Below are 18,767 nucleotides of genomic sequence, written 5' to 3'. Positions count from 1 at the left end.
AGTTATCACACTCTGTACATTCACTGAGCTCCTTCCTGGGGGCACAATATTTATTTCTGGGTGGCATTCTAGTTTTCTGAGTAGTCAGCCAAGCCTGAGGCTACAGAGAGTTAATCAGAAGGTCCAACATTGCCCAGATGCCTCCGCTGCTGGAGCCATATTGCATCTAAAGTGAGCTCCCCGAAAGATGTCATTTTGGGTCTGTGATTCTCTTCTAAACAGTATCTTCAAAAATTCCGTGGAAGAGTAAAATAAACCAGCTCTATGATTTTCATGCATCCCTGGAATGCATAAAACATGGTTCTGAGACATTGTTCTAATTCAGTTGTTAAAAACAAACTGTTAAACAGAAAAACCATAGGCCCCAAATGGCTTCACTTGTGCTAAATCTCATGATACCAAACCTAGATTTAGTACCTGACCCACTGCTGTTTCAGTCTCTCCCAGAAATACAATCTTAATGAACCAGTCTGAATTTTCTCTGTATACACCAATGAGGTAATTCAACAACTTTCAACTGATGTACTGCAAGGGGCACACTGCTATGCATGGGAAGTTTTAGAACAGGCAACACCTGACTACTTAGTCAGGGGCACTGACCTGTTTCCCCTTAGATTGTCAAATGAAAATGTGACAACCACCAACACACCAAGAGCCATCTGGTGTGAATGAATCCGAATTATACCTAATTTTTTGTCAGATAGGCAGAGATATATTTTTTGGTGTGCTGCAGCATTTTAGTCATTAGTTTATGTGTGCCATGAGAAGACAAAGTTTAAAAATGGAAGATTGTTTACGTGGGCTTTCTCTGCCTCACTCCGCATAGAAAGAAGAGGCAATCCCATTGCTGCCCCACCACCACAGAATTGTTGCTCTAAAAATACATTTTTATTTTCTTCTGTTAATAGTTCCCTTGTCCTGAAACTGAAGGGAAACAAAACAAAACAAAACCCAAAACTGGCGTTCATGCTGCTTGTCACATACCAAACCCAATAAGCAGAGACAGGGATGAATCTTTATGGGCACTTTATTCAGATGGCTGGCAATCTGAGAAGATTGGCAGGTTCATACCCAAGCGACCTTCTTAAATTCCATTTTAAAATGACCTCTTTTATAAGGAGAACAAAGTGTAAGCAGGGGGTTCGGAATTCAGGGAAAAGTTAATTGGATTTAAAAAAGCCCAGCAGTATCTGGCCCTGGGGCCCTAGGCGGTGGTCATCTCACCTGGAGCACAGTGGCTCAGATAGTGTCTTGAATGGCTTGCAGTCCTCCAGCCGCGTGAAGGTGAAGCCATTTGTGGTCTCCTGGAGTCAGGGTGGGTCATACCTTTAGTTCCCGGAACAATAGCTTTTACTCGCATTGATTACTAAGCTTATTAGCCACTATTTAAACTAAAATTGTCCAACTCTGGAGTCCCCTACCAGTCCCACCCTTCTTCCCATAAAAACCTTTCTTTCATCTTCCCTCCGAAGCCCTTATAGCTAGAAGGGACGCTGCCTAATTTACGGATTACTTAATAAAGCCAAATTGCTTTACAAGTTTACTTGGTTGAATTTTGTTTTTTTAAACAAATAAGACCCCAAAACCCAGTGTATTGAGAAGTGGTTTTGAAACATCAACATCATTTTAGCAGCACCTTGAAGGCTTGTAAAAGCTTACAGGATTGGGCCCCAACCCGAGATTGATTCAGTTGTCCTGGAGTCTCTCATTTGTAACTAGAATTCCCCTGTAGTGCCCACGATGCCAGTTCAGATACCACAGTCAGAGAGGCACTCTGCTAACCTCCTCCAAATCAGGGTACTTCAAGGTTCTCTGTGTCACTTCCGTGGAGAAGGCCCTCCAGTTTAGGGCCAGGTGGCATTTAGCAAAGAGGGACCGCCTGGGGCCAGCCCAAACACATTCCTTCCTAGGAGAATCATAACGCTAAGAAGCAAAAAAGGCAAGTAAGTAATCATTAGACAGCTGCTGAAGGCCAGGCTACCCGAGTTGCTGCATTCTGCCCTCGCACGTGACCGTTGGGCGTCTACACCCTCCCGCCTTGTGCCTCCTCCCCCGCCCCAGGGCCTGACAGTCCGAGTGGGGCCGCAGGACAGCTCCAGTCTCCCCGGGCTGTGGCCTCGGCCCGCGATGGCGCTGCTGGACGCGCTCTTCTGCTGCCTGTTGGTGGCATGGCAGGGTCGCCCCGGCCTCGGACTGCCCCTGGCGCCCGCCCGCGGCCAGAGTCCCGCTCCGGCGGCGGGTGAGTCACCTGTGACCCTCTCCCTCCCCCGAGCTGCCTGGGAGCGCTGGGGCGGAAACGGCCGCGCAAAGTCTGGAAAAGTGCTCGGGACGGGCAGAGCCACTCGCCGAGCGCGGGGAGCGTGAGGGCGAGGGTGACAGAAGGGCCAGAGCGCCAAGTCCACCGCCGCGGGGAGAGGGGACAGATCCGGACTCCAGCGCGAGAGGTGCCCGCGCCGGTGGGGGCGTTCCGAGCGCGCGCGCGGCAGTGGTTTCCTTTGTGTCTCCGGGAGTTTTGCTCCCGGAGGAAAGGAAGGAAAAGCTGCACGCCTGCAGGGAAGAAACTTGGGAGTTGGATGTCTCCCACAGTCTTCAATCAGCTCAGAGCTGAGGGGGCGCTGGGGGCTTCCCGCCACACCGCGGGGGTGTAAATGTCACTGGGACTTTTGTATCGTCTGTCCTGCTTCCTGAGTTTGGTGGCCTTTTCTTCCCCCAGGTAGAGTACGTCACAGCCCGGGCGCTACCCACCCCTTAGTCCACCTTAGAACCGTTGGGGGCCTGCTTCTCACTTATCTGGAAGCTAGGCTCCCTGCCGACGACCTATTTCATTGGTTCTCAAAACTTAACACAGTGCCTGTTCCAGTGGTGGTTCTCCAAGTGTGGTCTGGACCAGCAGCATGGGCATCACGTAAACTTGTTAGAAATGCAGGTTTTCAACTCCAACCCTGGCCTGTTGGATCCAAAACTGCGAGAATCAGGGCCCAACAATCCGTTTAATAAACTCCAGGTGATTCCAATAGGCGCTGGAGTTTGAGAACCACTGGTCCAGAAAACATAAATGTATGAGAGATTTTACAATGCCACCTTGAGCCTTCAGTTTCAAGGATCAAGGTACCCACACTTCCCAAATCCCCTTTAAAATAATTGCTCTGTTATTTGGAGGGGGAAAATTAGAAAGGTGGAGTTCTGTCCTATGTTTTGGACATAGCTGTCTCTGAAACTCAACACAGTGCTGAGTCCCAAAACCTCTCTGTAGCTCTCCCTCTCTCATGTGATTTTGGAAATGCTCTTCCAGAAATGTCCCCTCTTGAGACTCAAGTTCTTATGACTCAGCTGTCAGGCAGCTGAAAACAAGAAATGTAAATCAGGTTTCCCAACCATCAGTCATAACAAGAAATTGTTCCAAAACACTTACGTGTGCTGGCTCTGCTTGTCTTAGTTAGGTGGCTGTTTACAGTTTGAATATAAAATGTCCCTGATTGCAAGACATCAAACAATGGCAAGTTCACCATTTGTTTTTTAAAAATCTGATTGCTGAAGGCCTCAATGACAATGTGCCAGGGTCTAGTGACTCTCCACTCACACTTCTGTGTTTAGTTAGGAGAGCGACAAGGTTGAATCACCTAAGGAAGAAGAAGGGAAAGGGTTAACTACAAAGAGCAGCTTGCATGTTGACTCAGCAGTTTCCTACTGGATACGTTGTTTTACTTTTGTGCTTGATGTAATCTTCCCTCTCCTCCAACCCCAAATGCTTGGATTTCCTTACAGTACCCACCAGGACTGGCCTCTGCTCACTTGCTTGTGTGTGTGCATGCCTGTGCAAATTCCCAGTGTCAGTTTCCTGTCCTGTAAAGTTTTGGTGGTCAGAGGACAAAAACCCAGGGAAGCTTCACCAGTGTGTTTAGCCGCAACTCTTTAGCTTTATTTAGAAGGTCAGGACCTGCTGGACTATTTGGTAGAAACTGACATAAACAAATAAACGAAAAGCACCTATTTGAAACATCCGTATGTCCAGGCATCTGAATGATGGTTTCCTAGGCTCATTGGGATAAATTTAAACATTTTAAGCTTAAAATGAAATAAAATAAGCTTTTTTGGTATAATCTTGAGCACTTAGATAGCTATTGTGACAACACATATATACACATACATTTGTGGAAATCTTTTTAATGATTATCTGCACAATAAGAAAGTAATTGTGGTATAGTGAAAAGAACTTTGGATTGTTAACTTTTGGAGTGAAGAGATTCTGGATTGAAGTGTGGGCTCTGTCACAGGCCTGCTCTGGGGTCTTGGACACAAACACACAGACAGAGCATTTTGTATACAATTTTATTTAGAGGTGTGAGGTGTGGCCTCTGGAAGTTCATCATTCATGAATTCCAGGTTAAGGGCCTGTCAGAGCTCCATTCTTGGCTGCTATTTAAAGCCATCCTTCAGAGCGTCTGAGTAATTACCCCTCACTTATCTGTCTGGCGATACAATGTGTGATACAATGTAGTGGTAAGAACACTGTTCTGCTAGTCTGGTTCCAAAATTGCTTTCGTTGCTGAGTCACCATGTGATCTTGAGGAAATCCCGGAACCTGCCTTTGACTAATTAAAGAATGTTCATGGAGGGTCTACTATAGGTCAGACATATTCTAGATGTGAGGGATATATAAATCTAGGTACAAAATTGTATCAGAGGGATGCGTCCTTAATGTGTTTGTAGTTTTGCTTTACAAAAACTTAGTCTATTTATAATCTCATGTTCCTTAATCATCACAGTGTCTACTGTAGGTGTTGTCAGTGTCTATTTTCCATGAGGGGAATGAGAGAAGGGTATTGGAAAGTGAGCACACAGAGAGAGGCAGCGCGTACAGTGGTTAAGAGCAAAGTGGCCTCTGGAGTCAGGTGTCCTTAATCCCTGTCTTGGCTCTTGTGTGTGTGATATATGTGATTGGGGCTTGCTCTCTGTATGTTGCAGTTCTTTATATATAAAATGGACATAGTGATGAATTTATGCAAGTAAGGCATAAAAAACAGTACTAAATGTATAGTAAATACTCAATAACATTTTAATTATTCCTTGGAAATGAGGAAGTTTAATCTCAAATTCAGGCTTAGGGTTATTAGATAATAGTAGGACAACTAATGCTGACCTTACTTGATGCCAGGCACCTTCTAAGAGCTTTATTTCTCCTAAGCCACTGAATCCTCATATAGTAGGGTTACTGTAGGGTTGTTGCAGGATTTCAACTACTAGATTAGTAAATTGAGCTTGGGTTCAAAGTCAGGTGGTCTGACTGTGGAGTCTGCACTTTTAACCACAGCACTATGCTGTTCTGTGTACAGTTTATTATACCTTAACGTTTTACTAATAATGCATGTTTACACCAAAATGAGATGCACTACATATTTGTATGTCAAGGAAGGACAGCCTCCAGGATGATTCTGAGCTATTTGCCAACTCCAGTGTGTGTGTCGGATAAAGATGTCTAAGCTGAAAATAAAAGTTGGAGCATTTTCTGTATTATAGAATAAAATAAATCACTCTTAGCAAATGCTTTGAAATGAAGATTGAACACCAAGTACTTGACCATAAAGACTATTTTCTGTCTACTTCTGGATCTTTTGTTTACCACTTCTTAGTGGTGAACTTAAACGTGTTGCAAAATCACAGCAATGTTGTGAAGAAACAACCCAAATCTAACTTACCTTCTCTATCTTAACAAATGAACAGTTTTCAATACTTTACTTTATTATCTCAGCTTTGGATTTTATTCTAGTGTTTGCTTACAAACATAATTAGCTTTTTTCGTCTTTGTGTAGATAAAAGTTTGCATTCTACTTGTTAGTCCCATGCTTCTGGTGTACAAATATATAATAGAAGATATTCTTCTATTAAAAAACTTTCAAGAACTGCTGGTATGTATAGTTTTAGGCTTAAAACTAGTCTTAAAGTTTTTTTCTCCTCCATCAATGTTGAGAGGCAAGGTTTTAAACAACATAGGAGGTTTAGTTTCTGGTTCTGCAATCTATTCGCTGTGTAACCTTAACAAACCACATCATATTTCTACATCAACTTTTCTATGAGAAGCAGGTAAATAAATTATAAAATCTTAAATTCTGGAAGGAAGCAAACATGCTATTAAAACACAATATAATATTATTATTGACCTCCCAGAAGAACATCTTCATGTATTTCATTAGGCAACTTGTGTTTGTTATAGAGTCTTGTTAGGCGGTCATGCTGTCTCAGAGTTCCTCATTTCTGACACACTGAAGTAGTACATTCTAGTACATTCTTCCTTGGAATTCTCATCTTCTCATAGGGAAGGCTTGTATTAAGCCCCAGGTCCTCTAGCAATATAAATTACTAAGGCTTTCTTCCACCACAGTGAAGTGCAACTATCTGTCATCCTCCTGTAAATATTTGTGTAGGAACACCAAACAAAGAAGTAGATTTAATACCATTTTCTGTTCTCATCAACAGGACAGTTTTGGCATGTGACTGACTTGCACTTGGACCCTACTTACCACATCACAGATGACCGCACCAAAGTGTGTGCTTCATCCAAAGGCACAAATGCCTCCAATCCTGGCCCTTTCGGAGATGTGATGTGTGATTCTCCATATCACCTTATTTTGTCAGCATTTGATTTTATAAAAAACTCAGGACAAGAAGTATCTTTCATGATATGGACAGGGTAAGTTATTATGTAAGTACCATGAGTTACTCAGTATTTATCTATAGTGTCTTTTTTTAAAAAAAGATTTTATTTATTTATTTATCTTTAGAGGGGAAGGAGAGGGAGAGAAACATCGATGTATGGTTGCCTTTCGTGCGTCCCCTGCTGGGAGTTGGCCTGCAAGGAACCTGCCTGCAACCCAGGCAATGTGCCCTGACTGGGAATCGAACCGCGATCATCTGGTTCGCAGGCCCGTGCTCAATCCACTGAGCTACACCAGCCAGGGCTATAGTGTCTTAAGCTTCATTAAAATGATGAATTCCATAAGTTAATTATGTTTTAAAAATCATTTGCGTTTAAAAAATGCTAGATCAAATTAATCAACATCATTAGAGATAAGAAAAATTTTAGAATTTTGGTATTTCTTCTAGAATACATGCTCTAGAAAAACCTAACATAAATAGATTTATGTTAACTAAGACATGAATCCATAAAGAGCAGACTTGCATCGGTGTCTTGAAACATTTATTAATGTGATAGAAGTCTTGATGTAATAATAAGAACAAGTGCAACAGTGTAGTTAAACTGTGATAGCAATTTCATAAACAGCATCCTTTGATAGTATAATTAAATAATTTCATCCATTATGATAGAGTGAAGAGGCATATATTTTCTATACCCAAAAGAGTGACTATGACACTATTTCCATTAATTTATACATTGTAACTAATTTAATCTTTACATTAAATATTACTATCCCCATTTTACAGATGAGTAAATGAAGGCATCTAAGTAACTCATCCAAATATACACAGCCAGCTGTGTGAACTTCTAACTGTGTCACAGAGCTGGAATTTGAATCCGGGCATTTTGACTCTGGGATCTGTGCTTTTAATTTTCCAAAAATTTTATCTCGTGTAAATATGCAGTCAGGTGGTAAAATAGAATGAGATGTCTAGTTTATCTTTTTTAATTACACAAATTTTTAAAATAAGATTCTTTGTGGGGGATAGGTAAATGAAGAACAGTTTATTGCTTTGTGGTGGAGGTCTGCAATGACAGTGCCTGGAAACGCATCACACGTCAGTCTGGTGACTTTTAGTAGAAACTGATTTTGTTCTCTATGATTCTTTCTCATTTTCAGGGATAGCCCACCTCATGTTCCGGTCCATGAACTCTCAACAGACACGGTCATAACCGTGATTGCTAATATGACGACCACTGTCCAGAGTCTCTTCCCGGACCTCCAGGTTTTCCCTGCACTGGGTAATCATGATTATTGGCCACAGGTAAATTTGACCTCACCTTCCAAAAGTGCTTAAATGATTTTTTCCCATCAGTCATGTCAAAATTATGACAGTAACTAGCTGCTATAAGGTGTGGGAGTGGGGCCCATCGAGGCAGAGTGTGTTCTTAATGCCAGCCATCCAGGAAGGCAAGACTGGTGTTTTGAGGATGTTAAAGGGACTCTTAATAAGTCACAAAATGTTATATCCAGAGTGAGTTTTGGGAGCACATGACCTAATTTGTGGACTATTAATTTTTGTTTTCCTTTGTAATCTTTCTTAATTTCTCCTTTCTTTTGAGTAATTTTGTTATTTGTTTGCATTTCCATGATAAAGCTAGCAAGATAAGTTGATGTTGACAAATGTTCACATTTTTCAGAATTGCAATGAGGCATACAAAGCTCTCCACACCCTGATCTAAGATAGATTGTGATTGAAAACTTTAAAAACATAGCAACTATCATAAGAACAAAAAGAGGGAGGTTCACGTTCAAGTCAAATTTATTTATTGAGTAATTGAGATGTGATACAAGGCAGAGACTGTGTTCAGAATATTAAATGCCTGAAACAGCCTGAGCTTCAACTTTTCAGAGCAGCTGCTTGTTAAGCAACCTGTGCATAAGAACTGGAGACCAGCCTTAGTTTCAGGTCTTGTCATAGTAGTGTAGAATCTTAGGTTTGTGCAGATTCAAGAAATCTTAAAGATTATTTTTTAATTCAGAGGTTGGCAAACTACAGGCAATTGTCCAAATGGGCTGCCACTTGTTTTTGTAAATAAAGTCTTAATGAAACACAGCTATCGCTGTTCTGTATTGTCTATAGCTTCTTTTGCACCAATGGCAGAGTAGAATAGTTGTGACAGAGACTATATTGCTCACAAGCCTAAACTATTTGTTAATTTGCTCTTTGTAGAAGTTTGCTGACTGTGGTCTAGATCTACTCTTCATTTTGTAGATGAGAAAACTGAGGCCTAGAAGTGTTAAGTTGCTTGTTCAGGTGCTCACTGTTACTCATGGGCAGAGCCCACACCCTGGATCTTTTGTGTGCAATTAGACCAACATCCTTTTACGCATCCCTTGCTCTTGCCAGACTGATATACTCACATCTCATACATGATGTTTACTTTCATGCCTCTCTTTGTCTGTATGTTTCTTTTGCTTAGAATATCTTTTCCATCTCACATCAAAAGGATGCATCATGAGAGTTTTCATTGTATTAGTTAATCTAAACTGAGTACAGTGATTTTGAAAAGTTGTGCTTTCGGATGACCTTAAGTTTCAAGTGATTTCTTGGCATTGGCCTCAGTCTTAGATGAACAGTACATGAGTCTTTTTGCGTTGGCCTTTCAACCAGTGGTCAACCGCTGTTACCACTGAGAAGTTAGACCACACAGTGCAGAGGCTTGGGGAATGAACCATCTCCAGGAGCCAGTGGTTGTACACACGTTGCTTTTATGTGCTTTAGGTGACAGACTGGTACAGTGGAAAAGTGGGATTTAGAGTCACGTCTACTAGAATTTAAATCCTTATCCCACCTTGCTTATAACAGCATGACCAACTTGGGTATTTCACTTAATGTCCCTGATCCATAGGTCATTCATTTCTAAATGAGAGTAATAATGCCATCCTTGCAAAGTTTTTGTGAGAATTCGTTACACTGTATGAAAAGGGCGTAGCTTCCTACCTGGCACAGAGCAAGCCCTCGGTAAGTGGAGTAGTGGTGGTTATGGTATTAAGCTGTGGCATATGATACATTTTCTCTAACTCCTTTGAGGAATTTTTTCTCTTTACTTTTATCTCTGTCTTCTTTTTATGAAATCATAATATCACATCTTACAATAATTCAAAAATGTTGCTATTATCCAACTTCTATACTATACCTTATTGTAGGAGCAACTAAAGTAAATTGCACAGCCTGTGTACCTTAATTTATTTTACTATTTTTCTACCTTAGGACTTTATGTCTGAAAATCTTTCTATTATTCTATGCCCGTCCTTCCCACATGTTATTGTCAATAGCGTGGTGACAACAGTATTTGTCAACATAGCACCGCATGTTATAGCACCTTCCACTCCACATACTATTTCACGAATGTTAAATATAAGATGAAAGGCCCACAACAATTTTACTGGAGATTGATACCGGAGGTTGAATTCTTGTGAATGTTAGTGACAAATAGAGATGAAAAGTGTAATTTCCATTAAAACCCCATAAATTTGTACGTAAACAGCTACATAAGCATGTGTACACAGATGCATGCCTCCACGCATTCCATCAGAAGCTGATATTAGTATGGGCAGCCCAGGGATTCCTTCCAGTTGCCTCCCAGAATGTAGATTGAGCCAGGGTCCTCATTTACCCCTAAACTGGTAAGGCTAGGGCCATGAAACTTTTGGGTGGGTCCCACTGTATACTTCATTTCTTGGCAGTGGTCATGTCATAGCCTAAAAGGACTGAGATGGCAATGTGGTGAAATAGATACTTAGACATAAGTGCGATGGTGCCAAGACCTGGGATTTAGACCCAGCTCTGCAACTGACCAGTTCTCCCTGGTCAAATCACCTAACTTCTGTGGTGCTGATATTTCACATATTTAAAATAGAGAGAAAAGTGTAGAGTGAGACAGATATATGTATATATATCTGAGACTCCTCATGACCATATCAGTATGTTAGCTTCCATCTCAAAGTAAAGAAATGGCTAAAACTGTAGGTTTTTTGGTGGTGGCGATGATGGTGATGATGATAACCAATTTTTAATCAGAATGTAGGTTGGCCTAAGCCATTGTGTAATTTTCAGATACATGGCTCTAATCTCTAACAGAAGCTGAATATGCTGTGGATAATTAGTTTGTTAAAACAAGCCATTTGGTTATTACTTACTCTGAATGTATTTATACTTTCATCATGCATTAGGCCTGTGCATTAAGAACTCATGTGACTTGGGTCATCTTGAAATATACCTAAGCATTTTAATTAATGCTGACAGGGACACCCCTTTAAGAAACAGGTCTCTATCACTGATACACAGAAGGAAATGATGATAGTGAATACAAAGGCATCAGTTTTTTATTGTCATTCTTTAAGTTGGAGCAATTATCCAATTTTGCAAATGATTTCTAGGTTTTTATTTAGTTTCTACTTTCTTAAAGTTTTGTTTTTTATTTCCCTAGAACTTACATCACCATACTTTATTGTAATATGACAAAATAGAATGATAAAATATACTTTACGATACTAAAATAAATGCTTTGTACTTCTAGTATACTATCGAAAGTCAAAACATGCTGATAAAATTTAGGTTGACATAAGACACTTCTTCAAGTCAAATTTTTGTTGTTATAAACCTTTAAGAAGTTAAGTAGCTTTATACTAGTATTAACATGTCAGAGGACTTAATCTAATTTTCTCCATTCCTTCCACATGCTATACTAGACCCTGCATTTGGTCAGGCCGAAAGCTGCCTCTGTGTCTCTTTAAGGAGCTCATTTTCACATCCGTTTTGTGCCCTGGTCTCACTAAAACGAGTTCTCTTCTCTGTAGGTATATATAGCACTGTCTTTGTGTCAATCATTGTTTTTGCCTTTTTAAGAAAATATAGACAATATACAACATTATATGATTTTCGGGGATATAACAGTGATTTGACATTTCTGTACCTAACGAATTGGTCACTGTGATAAGTCTCGTAACCATCTGACACTGTATGAGACTATCGTGATATTGTTGGTGGTGTTCCCTACGCCGTTCTTCCCATCTCTGTGAACCCACTGATTTTGTCATGGGGACTTTGTACCTCTTGTTCCCTTTCACCTCTTCTGTCCTTTCTCTCTGGCCATCCTCCGTTTGTTCTCTGTGCCTGGGAGTCTGTTTCCGTATTGTTTTGTTCATTTGTTTTTTGTTTTGTTTTTTTAAGTTCTGCATATAGTGAAGTCATTAGGGATTTGCTCTCCTCTGTTTGATCCCTTTTTCTCTCAACTTGACGAATGATTAGTCAAGGCCCGGTTCCAATGCTGTATTCTCTCTTCACACCGACTCTTCAGACCAGGCTTGATTATTCTTGCTGCTGTACCCCCAGAATCTCTGCATTGGCACCTAGTGCACTGTGTTACAGGTGACTGACGGTAGTTTGTCCCTGTCTCCCCAACGCAGTTATAAATTCCTCGAGGATTAAGTCTAACCAGAGAGGTGTTCATCTTTTCATTGTCAGATGTGTAACTTAGTGGTAAGCACTCAAGCAAGGTTTAATTTAGAATTTCATTGGTGCATTGTTTTGTCTGTGGCCAGGATCAGCTTCCTTCATTCACCAGCAAGGTGTACAACGCAGTAGCAAACCTCTGGAAACCGTGGCTAGATGAGGAAGCCATTCAGACTTTAAGGAAAGGTAAGGGAGAGATCTACTCCTCTCTGTTTTGCTTCTATTTTTGTTCACATTGTTTAGACTTAGATCCTTATTGTTTGTTTGAATGTGCCCATCCTGGAGAAGCCTCTGTACCCAGGTTTTCTGGAGGCTGCGAGTCATGTTTGAAAGCTGAGGAGAGAGAGGCATGGACCGTGAGTTGGCCCGGGACAAAGAGAGCAAGGCCATCTCAGTGGCTAGTTTTGACAGCAGATTCTGGGGTGTTCTGTCACTACTGGGTTGCTGGTGTCAGTGGGGTTGTGCCTCTAAGCCTCCTCCGTACAGAGATTGTAGCAGCCCTGGCTTGCCTGCCATTTCTTCAGTCGTCTCTGGCAAGACCCGTGTGTGTTCTCACTCTTTGGATTTTGTATTTCACAATAATTCTCACCTTTACTTCCCCAATTGTACAAAATAGAAGTTTATATAATACTTTTTCTTTTACAAAATTCAGTACCTCATTGCTTAGTGTCAATATATTTAACCTTATTTTCATCTGAACATTGGAACCCACTCTTGCTAGCTCTGTGTGTGGAAGGGCCAGCGCTGCACCTGGCACAGGGCAGGTTTTCAGCAAGTGTTTGTGAAACCTGATTTTTGGCTAATGGCTGCCTATGTGTGTACGAAGGAAACAATGAGAAGTGACCATGACCGTCCTGACTGGCTTGTAAACTTTAATTAAGAATTTGCTTTCACAGTGACTGCATATCTGTGTGTGTTTTTCTAAAATGTGTTTAAATTTGTTTTTATAGGTGGCTTTTATTCACAGAAAGTTTCAACTAATCTCAACCTTAGGATCATCAGTCTAAACACAAACTTGTACTATGGCCCAGATATTGTGACCTTGAATAGGAGTGACCCAGCAAATCAGTTTGAATGGCTAGAAAATACACTGAATACCTCTCAGCAAAATAAGGAGAAGGTAGATTTCATAGACCAAAATCACCAGGGGATAAACAGAGGGCTAAATTTCTGAATTTATTAAACTTGAGGGTGAGGGTCAGATATTAATAAATGTGTTATAATTTGAAGATATTTTCATATGAAACACATTATGATTTATTTCTGTTGTTATTTTATTTTGTTTGTTTTTAATGTTTTGAGGATTAATTGACATCAGTGGCTATAAAAAAAGGTTGATATTGAAAAAATTGTAACCTATGTCCCAGTTACATATCATCAACAGTGTATTTTAAATGAGGCAAGTGCAAATGTAGTGAGATTAGTATGTTTCTAATTTTATCTTGATAATAAACGGGAGGGATGGTATACTTGCTTTCCAAATTTTAATCAATATAGTATTAATCTTGAGTATCTAAAAGTCATTTTGTCATAACAAATGTGATGACAAATGTGCAAAAAAGATCTTTTGCTGTCCTCCCGTGCTTCTGCCCCCAGGTGTACATCATAGCGCACGTCCCGGTGGGGTACCTGCCCTACGCCACAGGCACTACGGCCATGAGAGCGTGCTACAATGAGAAACTGGTAGACATTTTCAGAAGATACAGCAATATCATTGCAGGACAATTTTATGGACACACTCACAGAGACAGCATTATGGTTCTTTCAGATAAAAAAGGTAGGTAATATGACATTTTGTTTGTGTCTCCCCGATTAAAGATGCTAGAGCATAGCAGCAGATCTCTGGTAATTTTAAATTAAATGTTCCATTAAATCGACCTGCCAGCACCAGATCGTACTTAGTCACCATCCGTAATGGAATGGTGAGTGGTCAAACCAGAGTAGGGCCTGGAGTCGGGTTTTTCCCGTGCGCCCCACAGGGCCGCTGATATTCGATTGCCAACACCGCAACACAAAAATCCCCTGAAACCCTCAGCTCACTCAAATTTTCTTTTGCACCGTCACATTTAGAGAATTATTGCTGTTTGATGTTTACCTGCTAAACTCAAGTCGTTTTTGAGATGACTTATTTTAGTTCCCCTAATTTAAAAACCAACGCATAAGGTTTACTGTTGATTTAAAGGAAAACATAATGAGTTCTTACTTTTAAGTGCTTATAGACATTGTCATCTACTCATCATTAAAAGAAAAAAATAGAAGAAACTCCAGCATCAGACAAAACAATCATGTATTTTTAAAAATGATTCCTGCATGAGGACAGAAACCTGAGTTAACAGGAGTTCTGACTTTGCAGCAGCCAGCCGAGAGAAAAAGCAATACATTTTTTTTTCTTTTCAGTAATTGGGTAACATTTTTGAAATGCTGTACCTCTTACATCTAGAATGAGTGAACTTGGTAAAAATGATCATTTTTCAGAACTTGATAGCTTTGTTACTCGGAAAGAAATTTAGTTCTACAATATGTATAAAATATGGTGGCACTGTAATCAAATTTTTATTATGTAATGATTGGAATATCATCTGAGGCAGAGGTATGGCGCAAACTAGTTCTGGGTTTTTATTGTGTGTACTTTTGTAAGAACTTGTTTTTTTTTATCATAAAAATCAGCAGAGAGAATGATTTTTAAAAAACGTGTACCATCTTTATATTTAATATCTATCAAGATTTTGCCACATTTGTTTACCTATCCATTTTTTAGTTTTTTTTTTCCTGAAGTATCTGAACGTGAATCTTAAGGTCAGATGTTTCAGCCCTCCATGGTTCTGTCTGCATGGTTAAATACATGAGTAACTTACATAGTCTTTATATCATTAACTTATGGAACAAAATCAGTGATAAGTCTTTGCTCTCATGTAATACTAATCTATAATAAAAATGTCCCTAATTTCTCAAAAGTGCTTTTTTATAGTTGTTTCAGGTCAGGATCCATTAAGGAACATATATCATTGGCGGTTATGTCTGTTAATCTCTTAATCTGGAACTTGTTCATATTTTTAATAAGAAACTCAACTTGTAAAAAACTATTTTTATGTGCACATGTTTTGTCCAGGAAATCCAATAAATTCTGTGTTTGTGGCTCCTGCTGTTACCCCAGTGAAGGGTGCTTTACAAAAACAGACCAACAACCCTGGTATCAGACTATTTCAGTATGATCCTCTTGATTATAAATTATTGGTAAGTTGGTACAATTTTAGAACTAACCCAACACTTATGCATTTGTAGTTTTCATGGTAGTTGAATGTTTTTCATTACTTCAGTTCAGTGTTGTCAGCATAGCTAGGTGAGCTATATTTGTTCAAGTTTTACAATGTCTTTCTTTTCTTAAATATACATTTGGAGTGTCAGCCCTTTCCAGGTGTGGGCTTATGCAGTCAGCCTTTGGTAGGCTGTTTTTCTAAAATGTCTCTTCTACAGGCTTCACATTTCATTAGATGCAGTTTTCATTAGGTCGTGTCCTATCTGTGGACTTGTGTACCTGTTGAAATATTTCACTAAGCCATATTTATTATTAGCTACTCTTCCTTAGAACATAACTGTGAAGGTGAGTGTAGGTTCTGACCCCACACTTTCTCATGGGCTGTATCACCTGACTTCTCTGTCTGAGTCTGTTTCTCTGTGCTTGGTCCATGGTAAGTTCTCAATAAATGTTGGCAAAAAAATTTTTGTAAAAAATATAAGTTGAGTTGAACATTTGTTTTTGCTGTAAAAGTTCTCTGGAGCTTGTACATGACTCTGCTTTAGACGCATTTAACATTGAAAGACTGGGCTTCTAGCTTACAGGGAGTAGTTCTTTCCACAAATATAATGGGGAAAGAACTTCTCAAAGTCTCCATTGATATAACTGCTTTATTTTTTCCTAGATAAATTCTATGGGAGGTAACTCTTTTATTTCTTAGAGCAGGTTTGTATGAAGGAGGTAGGTAGGGTAGGGGAAATCTAACTTAATCAATAAACATTAGATTAAATGAGGAAATAAAACTATTGACAAATAAACTAGTTCAAAGGAATTGTCTTACAACTGTTAGTTGCCTATTTTTGGATCTGAACCTTAGATACACACACACAGACACACAGACACACACATGTACGTGTGTATGCTGACATAAAACAATGTCCCTGATGTAGTACTCACAGACACACAGACACACACATGTACGTGTGTATGCTGACATAAAACAATGTCCCTGATGTAGTACTCAATAATTTTTGAAAGCATAAAACAGTTTGCATAGTATAACTTCATTTTTTTAAAAAGAAACAAAAATAGGAAATAGGCATATATATTCTAAATATTTATTTTGGCCACAAAGTCTAGAATACCACACATGTGCCAGAGTGCTGGTAAATGTTTAACAACCTGCTCACTGGGGGAGAAAAAGCACTTTGATTTTAGTGTTTGCCAAGTTCCCCAGTGTAAATACTCCCATCCTGGCCAGTTTCAAGCTGCCGGAGTCACATCCACCAACTCACAAGATTCCTGAAAATCTGGTGGTAGGCTCTTGTGATCCGGTTACCAGCAGCCCCCAGTGCACCACTGACATGCACATTATTAGTGTTGGCTACTTCTGAGGTTTGTGAATTGAAGGCTTTTTACTTTGTACATCTCTATATAATTTAGATTACTTTATATTATATTATATTATTTCATTCTTTTTAAGATGAAGAAAGTAAAGTAGATCTTTTGGGACTCTTTTTTAAAAAAACGAATTCTTACCTTTTTTAATGACTTCAACTTTAAATTAAGAACATCACATCTGTCCTAGTAAGGACTCTTCTGGCTGTGCAATACTTTGCGGGGCCTAAAATGAACCAGACTTTCTCACTGTTTTTGACTATAGGACATGTTGCAGTATTACTTGAACCTGACAGATGCTAATCTCAAGGGAGAGTCCAACTGGAAGCTGGAATATATCCTGACCCAGGCTTATGACATTGAAGATCTGCAGCCAAAAAGTTTGTATGGATTAGCTAAGGAATTTGCAACCCTAGACAGTAAGAAATTTATAAAATACTATAATTACTTCTTTGTCAGTTATGACAGCAGTGAAATTTGCGATGAGAAATGTAAGGCCTTTCAAATTTGTGCAATTATGGCTCTTGATCATAATTCCTATGAAGATTGCCTCAAACAATATTATTACATAAGGCACAGTTTATAGTATTTCACAACTTGTGTTCATAGAAAATGTAACATTGTTTTATGTCTGAGATCAGTTTGTGGAAATTGTTACATAAATCTTCCTGAGTTACTGAGTGGGCAAACAATTCCTTTCTTTGTTTTCTTTTTTATGATGTTCAAATGTAGATATTTTCAATATTCTAAATTTGTATTACATTGAATATATTTAAACGTAAATTACTAGAATGATGTCTGGATGTTAATTTTCTATCTTCCAGTTTATATAATTATATTTAATTTATGCCCTTGCCATTTTGCCATTACATTAAAGCAATGTAATGGCAAAAATTGCCATTTTTACATTAAAGCAAATAACTTCTTCCTAAGTGTGATGACTGGTTCTTAATATATCTCAATCTCATATGTAAATGGAGTTAACACTGTTGACATGCCCTGTCTCCTCTCGGGAAAACACCATTGTCTCGTTAGCGTCTGATTCCGTGACATATCCCTGGCAGGTGCTGTCTGTCTGCACATTTTAGTAGTGCTGACTTTTAAGGAGAGAATGTCACAAGCTGTTCTTGCTGTAACTGCAGTACTAGCACGAGGCCTGAGGTCCTAGTCCAATGTCAGAAACTTGGTAAATGATTGTTGAAATGAAGTGAGAGGTGTGTATATTTCTCTAAGAAGCACACAGGGATGCAGTGGTGGCATTTTCTTCATCACGATATTCTGAGGGCAGCTAAAAACGGACTTTCCTTTGGTGGGTTTGTTTTTAGGGTTCTTCCGTAGTTGTTTGCTTCTCAACAGCTTCTCTTAAGCTGTTGCTTGTTTCCAGTCTAAGTGGGAGAATTGGAGTAGAAGAAAGGAGACAAGGCTGAGAGATGTAGGGGAGGAGATGATTGTATACCCCATACATGGGTTTGCTGGATGAGACATACAATCAGCAGCTTCGGGTTAATCAGTAAGGAGAGTGGAATTCCTTATCCTTTAGACTACTTTGATTTAGTATAAAAAATGACTTGTAGATGTAAGATCTCATCATAATAAAATCAAATTGTCTTAATTTCCAGAGGGGTGAGTATGTATTTTCAAATGAAAATATTGTATCTAAGAAACTATCATCATTCATTAGGTAAACATTTTAACATTTTGTTTTACATTTAAAAATATATGAGAATGATTTGGACATGAGAATACTGAAACAAATCAAAGACTTATTATAAAATAATCATATTATTTAGAAATTTTCCTACCTGCAATTATATTTAAAGTTAGTATTGTCCAATGCTGCATCATATAGTTATATATTCTTACACTCAATGGGCAAATGTTTTAAGAAAACAGGTTGTGCCATCCAAGGAGAATTGGTGAAAGCCAAAGGTGACGTGAGCTGACCTAGACAATGAGCCCCATAACTGAAAGTGAGCAAGCT

The 18,767-nt window shown here is 39.3% G+C and overlaps 1 protein-coding gene across 1 annotated transcript; it reads left to right on the top strand.

The window, feature by feature from the left end:
• The first annotated feature begins 2,051 nt into the window (after positions 1-2,051).
• Positions 2,052-17,660, top strand: SMPDL3A (sphingomyelin phosphodiesterase acid like 3A). The gene is made up of 8 exons (XM_037045834.1): positions 2,052-2,239; positions 6,475-6,688; positions 7,815-7,959; positions 12,243-12,339; positions 13,104-13,273; positions 13,750-13,930; positions 15,263-15,387; positions 17,052-17,660. The coding sequence occupies exons 1-8, from the start codon at positions 2,128-2,130 to the stop codon at positions 17,370-17,372; spliced, it is 1,365 nt and encodes a 454-aa protein (XP_036901729.1). The 5' UTR covers positions 2,052-2,127; the 3' UTR covers positions 17,373-17,660.
• Positions 17,661-18,767: the final 1,107 nt, after the last annotated feature.

The sequence above is a fragment of the Sturnira hondurensis genome, unplaced genomic scaffold, assembly GCF_014824575.4.
Source record: "Sturnira hondurensis isolate 20B ecotype Veracruz unplaced genomic scaffold, ASM1482457v3 Scaffold0004474, whole genome shotgun sequence".
Classification (NCBI taxonomy): domain Eukaryota; kingdom Metazoa; phylum Chordata; class Mammalia; order Chiroptera; family Phyllostomidae; genus Sturnira; species Sturnira hondurensis.
The sequence above is the reverse complement of the archived record's forward strand: the minus strand, read 5'-3'. Positions and strand labels throughout refer to the sequence as shown.

Bases quoted from the DNA above. Each gene is read 5' to 3' on its own strand.
- SMPDL3A (XM_037045834.1), top strand. From the start codon at position 2,128: ATGGCGCTGCTGGACGCGCTCTTCTGCTGCCTGTTGGTGGCATGGCAG. The intron at 6,689-7,814 runs GTAAGTTATTAT...TCTCATTTTCAG, and splicing joins TCTTTCATGATATGGACAGG to GGATAGCCCACCTCATGTTC. The intron at 13,274-13,749 runs GTAGATTTCATA...TTCTGCCCCCAG, and splicing joins CTCAGCAAAATAAGGAGAAG to GTGTACATCATAGCGCACGT.